This window comes from Macaca mulatta, chromosome 6, assembly GCF_049350105.2.
Source record: "Macaca mulatta isolate MMU2019108-1 chromosome 6, T2T-MMU8v2.0, whole genome shotgun sequence".
Taxonomy (NCBI): domain Eukaryota; kingdom Metazoa; phylum Chordata; class Mammalia; order Primates; family Cercopithecidae; genus Macaca; species Macaca mulatta.
In genome coordinates, this window is record NC_133411.1 from 47,050,511 (window position 1) to 47,058,290 (window position 7,780).

At 42.6% G+C, this 7,780-nt stretch overlaps 1 protein-coding gene across 1 annotated transcript in view; it reads right to left on the reverse strand.

Moving 5' to 3' along the window:
* The window catches only part of HCN1 (hyperpolarization activated cyclic nucleotide gated potassium channel 1), a 434,655-nt gene extending 430,073 nt beyond the window's left edge, over nt 1–4,582 (reverse strand). The window contains exon 1 of the mRNA XM_015140004.3: nt 3,886–4,582. Coding sequence (XP_014995490.1) covers nt 3,886–4,295 — 410 coding nt within the window. The 5' untranslated portion in view covers nt 4,296–4,582. The remainder of the gene's footprint in view (nt 1–3,885) is intronic.
* Between the last annotated feature and the right edge of the window lie 3,198 nt (nt 4,583–7,780).

The window sequence follows — 7,780 nt, forward strand, 5'->3', positions numbered from 1 at the left end:
GGAAGCAAATGTTCTATAATGAACTGTATAATATTGGTGAAGCCTCCCTTCCCTAATGAACACATCAGTGATCTCTGGTATCAGTACAGTTGTGGCTGCAATCCAAAGCAGAGATGGAAGACCGGAAGTGAAAGTATCTTCAGGAAGTAACTCCCATCTCTACAGTCCTTGGGTACTTATAACACAGTAAGCTTTTCACACACTCATACTAATGATGAAAAGAAATGGAAAAAAAAATAAGAAGTCAAGATACAAAACTGCCTCCATTATGAGGAGCAAGATATTGGCTGCAATATATATGGAAGAGGAGCATTCTTTTTAAAAGTCCCTTTGTGTAAGCATGATGGAACAAAATAATGACAGAATCCCTAAAATGGCAAATGGTCCGGTGATAAATTCTTCCAAGATAAATTGCTTGCATAATAAAAATCATCCACAAAAGTATTCTAAATATTCTTTCAATCTATTTAAATGATTATATCATAACTATCAATTGGCTGTGGAAGCACAATGCTTGCTGACCATCACTTTTTAACCATAGTAAAATTCTAGCTAATTAATATAAAATCACCATGAATTTTTAAAAATCATATTTAACCTCCAAATTAAATGTGTCTGTGTGTTGTTCACATGAAATTCAATAAGAGTAAGACCATGCTGTCACTACAGAAAAATCGAGCTACATTTGTTTTTAAGTAACTATCCCTATTTTCCCTAGTTTGGGTGCTTATATACCACAGTATAAACAAAAACATGAGCTTGTTGGGTTTACTAAATTCTGTAGCTTCCACCTAGTTATTTCAAACAGTATCTGATACTATTTGACTCTTTTTTATTCTCTGAAGGTTTTTATTATCATCCTTTTTCCTGAGGAAAAAGGTAAATGCAGCATCTCTGCCCTACTTACACCAGGGGTAGAGAAAACTACCTGCCAGACACAGCAATAGCACTCTTGGGCTCTGGCGGGGAAAAGAGGTACTAGGTAGTTCTCTGAAAGTCTCAGTGGGAGCACAGTCCCTTGAGGTAAATAAAGTAGAAAGCTATCAGTCTTAAAAATTATCCTGAGAAGGGAAACTAGAAACAGTGTTAAAGTCACAACATGCCCTGGAGTAAGAACATAGTAAACTTCTCTGGCCATGCAAAGGCTTATTAAAAGTGTCAAGGAAAAGAATCCTCTGGATATCTTCATTTGCACTCTCTCCCCACTCTTCATGGAAATTACTCTTAAGTGTCACTCACTCAGTTGTTACATAATTAATGAACTTAAGTTTGGCATTTTAGGAACTGTAGTAAAGCACCCCTCTGAAAGAACCCTCAGAAAAGGGCCTAAAGGCTAGATCATGACCACAAACATTTCTAGTATCTGTTGAAAATTACTCACACATTGCTTTTCCTGTAGAAAAAAAAATACTGCTGGAATTTTGTCTTTCATATTTTTGTTTTTTCATTACATTATCTTGACATGTTATAGATTTTAGAAAATCTTATCTAAATCATACTAAAACTTTGAGATCATACAAAAACATTAATGAAATAATAAGATGTAAATATATTCTGAATGAAAACAAGTACATGATTATTTTTCTAGTTTGTTTTAGAACACCAGTGTATATTGTAATTCTGTTTTAAAATCTATTTTTCAGGTATCTTTCAGTTTAAAAAGATCTAAATAATTCTAATTGCTTAATTTGCACCTGACATGTTCTTTTTTCCATTTATACGAGGGAAAGTCAAATATTCCAAACTCTCCACAGTGGAGTTTAGAGTATTAGCTCACGTTTTAATCATTTCCCATTTCTTTGAAATGAACAATAAAATTAAATCATCACCTGATTTCAATTAGTTCCTTTGTTCAGTAACAATGTTTTTATTAAAGAGATACTTTGTCTCAGAAGATTTCCTTGGGAAAATAAGGAGAATCCTGTAATTCCATTCATTCAAAAGACTTTTGGACACTATTCTAATTCCTGAAAAGCAGCCCTATGTTTTTATTTAGTAAGTGGGAAAAAGTTTAATTATTTGATGTATGATATTTTGAAAAGGGATAGTCCTTTTCACATTGCTGAAGAAATAAAAGCTTCATATGTAATCATTTTATTGAGTGAAGTTACATGTTAAAAGTTCAGCATTTTTGCATGTTAATATTGAACCTCATACATTTCTGGAAATACCCCATTTATTTTTGCTATTAAGACTGGAGGCTGTTTTCATGTAAATTATTTTCATTTAAAAATTTTAAAATGAGGTGAACTATATTTCCATTGGGGACTGAGGAAGAGACAATATTCTATACTTGATTCCCACCTTTAAAACTCTAAAGAACACGACAACCTTATACATCTTAGAATAGGGTCATTTATAAGTTTGCTTCCCTATCTTCCTACTGGAGGAAACCGGTTTGATTATTTATTACATCTCTTTAATATGAACATTTTTCAATCAAACTCTTAGACTATAAACTTCATTAGGTTTTATAAATTCTCTTTTAGACTTTGCTGTGTGTTTTTACAAATAAGTACCTTAAAATTATACACTTTCTAAAATCCATTCACTCTATGCATAGATCACAGAGGCTACTGATTTCTGAGACGATAAACATCTCAAAGAAGGCAAAGACAGTCACTATGAGCCTTTGTGTGGCGGGACTGTGGTTTTTTTCACAGCTAATGTCAATCAGAACTGTGGACAGCTCCCGTTAAAGCATGGAGTTGGTGATAATTTCCCTTAGTTTCTAAACTAATTCCAAGGCTGGTTTACATTGCTGTATTTATCCTATAAAGAATGCTTAGTATATGCACATACTCCTTTAGTTGATCTTTTTTTTCTTTTCGAACGAGTTCGGCCAAATAAATAAATATTACCCTGAGTTATTAAGAGTTACTAGTTCTGGATTTTAAAATGGAAAGTCCAGCCTTGTTCAGGAGCTAACTGTGCGCACGCTAATAAGAGGATCTACTACACGACCTTCATTTGACAATCTCTAAACATGCTTATCACCGAACGAATACTTGGGAGACAAATAAGATCAGAAAACGTCTTAATTTTAATTCTCTAAAGCGGAGTTTTCCTTCTGACAGCGTTTCTGTCCTCCCTCCCGAGCTGAGGGATGTGAAAGAGATTTTTGAAAGAGATTTGCAGTCAAGGTCAAGAAAGGGTGCCGCTCTATTTCCAGGAAGGGGGCTCTGGCAACGCCCCCTCTCTCCGTTTCGGGGACTACAGGCTTCCTGCCACGCTCCTGCCCTGCTTGGAAGCGCCTGGCTTTGGTGAGACCTCACGTTGGGGACCATCCAAGTGCAAATTGCCCTTCTCTTGCCTGCCGGCCGCTGTTCCTGAGAAAACACAGCCAGGATACCCAGCGACTATAAAGAAAAACAGACTAAACACACTCCCCGGGGCAAGCGCTGGCAGGAACTGCTCAGGCGTATGAATCGCTGTCTCCGGTTACCCCGCCTTCTCCAGAGCCCCAGAAGCCTCCTTTTCCCTCTTGGTTGAGACCACACTTCAGCGAGCCGCGCGAGGAAGGGTGGTTGCCCGCTTCCTCACACTCTCGTCTCTTAAGTAAAAGTTTCCCTGGTACAACTTCGCCTCCTCCCAGGGCGGTCACCGTGGCCTCCATCCTTCCCTGATCTGTTCCCGAAGTTCAGGAGGCCGAGGAGGAGAGCCCGTCCGGGATTCCCGGACAACAGGAGCACATCCTCCGGGCCCTTCCTGGGTGAAAACTACCGGGAGGCGCCGAGTGGAGCCTGCTCAGCCCTAGCCGACGCCGCCTGCAGCGCCACCCCCGGCCCGCCCTCCGAGTCCACGGGGCGCCCCCCTCCCAGGGCAGGGAAGCGCGTTTGAGGGCGCGCCTGAAGGGAGGGTGGGGCAGCGACCGGGAACCCTCACCTGAAATCACTGTAAGGGTGGATAATCCAGAAGCCTGCAGTTTTAACCCTTTCCTGCTCCTTTTCCACCGCCTTCTGGCTCCCAAACATGCGGAGGGAGAATTTGTTGACTCCGGGTTGCAGCATGGAGGTGAACTGCCTCTGCATGAAGCCGTACTGCCGCCGGGGCCCCTCGGCGTCCTCAAAGCCCCCAGCCGGCTCCTCGCCGCCTCCTCCGCCGCCGCCGTCCACCTTGAAGCACACGGAGTTGCCGTGCTCCTTCGCGCCGGCCCCGCCGCCCCCCGGCGGGGTGCCCAAGCGTTTCTCGGCCGCGGCCGGCCCCGCGCCCGTCGCGGACGCCTTGGCGGGGAAGACGCTGTTGCCATCGTCCCGGCTGTTAGACGAAGAGTTGGGCTTGCCACCTCCTTCCATGCCCGGAGGACGCGGCCGGCGACGGCGCGGGCTCCAGACTCGCCGGCCGCCCGGCGCCGGGGACACGTAGCCGAGAGGGTAGGGGCCCGAGCCGGCTGCCGGCGAGCCTAGCTGCCCGTCGCGGCGGCGGCGGCGGCGGCGGCTGCTGCTGCTTCCCGCCCGCGCCGGTCCTTGCTGCGCGCCTGGCTCCCGCCGCCGCCGCTGCCCTCAGTGGCTGCGCTCCTGGCTTCGGCGCGGCTGGTGCTGAGGCTGAGGCTGCCAGAGCTAGGCGAGGCTCAGCTCGGCTCAGCCCTCGAGCCCCAGCGCCTCCCCTCGGCTGCCCTCTGCTGGCCAGAAAGGGTCTTCTCCCGCCCCCCCCCCCCCCCCCCGTCCGCACTCTACACATGCTCGTTACTCTTGCTCCACTTCTGCCCAGTGTGACATTGAACTCAGGAGCCCGCGGAGGAAACGTTCATTGGTACACGTGAAGAAGGACTCGGTGTATGTTTGCATGAGAGAGCGGAGAGAGGAGAGAGAGGAAGCCTGAACTAGCGAGTGTGTGTTGGTCCAAAACAAACAAACATCTTAAACATGAAGACATTGTCTGAACGCCTGTTTGAATAACGATACAGATGGGGAAAAGGGGACGAGCTGACTATGCATGCCAACAATTCACGTGCAAAACCAAAAGTCCAATAGAAAGTAAAGTTTGACAATGGAAAATAAATGTCACAAGTACCAGGGAAAGTGTGCGTGTGTGTGTGCGTGCGCGTGTGTACTAGAGAGAGAGGCAGAGGGCAGAAGCTACCAGGTCTGTGTAATCCTAGGTAACCAGCTGCTTGGGGCTTTTCAGATTAAGGTTCTGCACCTGGGGACAGACAACTGACCTCCTTACACTTATCCTTGTTAATTCTTGCAGAGTTCTTTAGACAGGGGACGGGATTTCTTTCTTTCCAAGGCCATTCGTATCGATACACATGCAAGCAGGTCTATCAGCCACCAAGAAAGAAAAGTGTGTGAGGGAGGCCTCGCCTGAGCTGACCTATCTTTTTAGATAAGTTACATAATCAATGAAACATACCAAGGGATGTGTATGTCGGTCAGTGTTCACCGACATAACTCTAGGATGTCAAGACATCTTGGAATCTCTTGTCAGAATGTCATTACCATTTCAGAAGAGGGGAACATTCGTAAGGGAAACTTACAAGCGTGGTACTGATGCCGAGGAAAGCATTATCCGTTTCCTCTTATTCCTTCTGCATCTCTGAAACCCACTGGATTACCTAAAGGAAGCAAAATGTGCTGCCAAACCCACCAGTCACTCAGCAGGGCAGCCCCTGGGTCTGAAGAGCTTCAAGACTCCCGAATGTCCCAAAACATTTGTTTCAGATACAAGCATTGCCTCCCTGCCCACAGCCTCTTCAAAGGAAATCTTACCCTGCCAAGAGTCCCAGATCCCCTGGGTTCCTGTTAACTCAAGCCGAATATTGTGGAGAAGGGGCAAGCACTCAAGGAGGGAATGTATGTCAGGCTGGCAACTAGTGACCTATCATGAGGAAAAAAAAAATAATGAGTGAGGCTAATCAAGGCGTTTTTCTGAAAAATTAAACAGTGTTGAAGCCAATTAACAATGAGGGAAGCAAGGATAAAGACAAAGGAAGACAATTGGATGCCTTCCTTAGGAGCTAACAAAGGCTGAGAAAGGAGTTAACAAAGGCTGAGAAAGGAAGCAGAGAACAGAGAAAAGAGCAGAGGGAAGCAGAAACGAGCCATTAGGCCTAACTCTGTTGCAATTCTGTAAGATTTCCCTACCATTCTCCTTACCATAGCTTCTGCTAAATCTCCTTTTTTCACGGAGCTATGTCCTGACTCAGACACCATCTGTTTTCAACTAATCATATACCAGAACCCTAAGAATAAGTATAGATGGCCAAATTTTAATGGTAAGAAATAGGAAAAATATGAAAATACAGAGTTCTCATCTGTCAAAATGGAGACCTTTCTCTACTTGGGAAATCCAAGAGGTCAGATAAGGATACCAGGTGCTGAGGGCAGAAGGAAGCCACGGGAATGGATAAAAACAAACATTGTCCAAAGCACAGTTCTGCTTAAAGACCCGATTACTCAGGCAGCTTTTCTTTATTAGACTAAAGATGTTTCCCTACTTTTCTCCCATTCTGCATGCTTCCTCAATCCCTCTATTTTCAGTCATGAGTGTGACAATGTATATTTTAACATAAATTTTAAATTTTATAATAATGTAAAAATATACCATCTGAAATGTTATGCTGAGTTTAAGTAAGTTTTGCTTTTCTTTTAGACAATCTCTCTGTTTGTTCTATTGCAACTTAATCTTACTCATGACCAGGCAGTTATTTTAGTAAAAGTTTTTCTGAGTTTCAAGGTTTGTACTAAACTGATATGACAGAATCACTGAAAAACAAGATCTCAAAATAGAACTAAGAAATGTCTTAAAAAGATCACAAGTCATTGGTTGTTCCAAGTATAGCTTTTAGGCCATATTTTATTTATTCAAAATCTCAAAAAATACATTTTCTTTAAAATTTGAGAATGTGTATATTAAATCAATGCATTAACTTAAAGTTGTCAGCAATATAAAAAGTCTTGTTTCTTTACTTTTCAGAGTGTTGATTTAAAGTTGTTTAGAATATGAAATTTAAGTTTTCTTTGGAAGAAGAATGAACTCTCAAGAAGATTGAGACAAAGTGAAAACAATAAAAGAACGGAATCAATGATAGAGGAAGAGACAGAGAGAATCTTGAAACTTCAGAATACTTTCTTCTTAGCTTGTCTTTGCATCAGTTCGTTGATAAACTATCTCAAGCTAAAATCTAGCGAGCTAAATGAGAGTGTTTATTTCAAAGACATCTTAGAAATAAGACTACCAGGCTGAGGCAGGAGAATGGCGTAAACCCGGGAGGCGGAGCTTGCAGTGAGCTGAGATCCGGCCATTGACCTCCATCCTGGGCGGCAGAGTGAGACTCCGTCTCAAAAAAAAAAAAAAAAAAAGAAAGAAAGAAAGAAGACTACCATCATGTTGACTCTCTGTCATTAGATGTTCAGGATGTCAAAATGCCTAGTATTTTACAAGAATCTGATTTCTGAGGACACATTAGAGAATATCAAGTATGAATTAATTTCAGGAGAATATCTCATCAGTAGTCGTAATGGGTGCTGTTCTATATATACAAGAATTGTGCATCTCCTGAAATGTTCCCTGTCTCCTTTAATACTCTGCTTAAGATCAAGTTGCAGACAGCAGCAGAAGATTGATATGAATCTAAAATAAAATCTCCATGCAGCAGATGCTAGCACATGTGAAATGAAACAAAAAGGATAGAATGGTGACTTGAAGTTTGACGGTTTATTGGAAAATCTCAGTGAAACTTAAAGATTTAAGGGATAAGACATTTTGGTCATCTTAGTAGGGCAGAGTAATATGTTACAAACATATTACATATGTAAGGAAATACAATAAGAATATC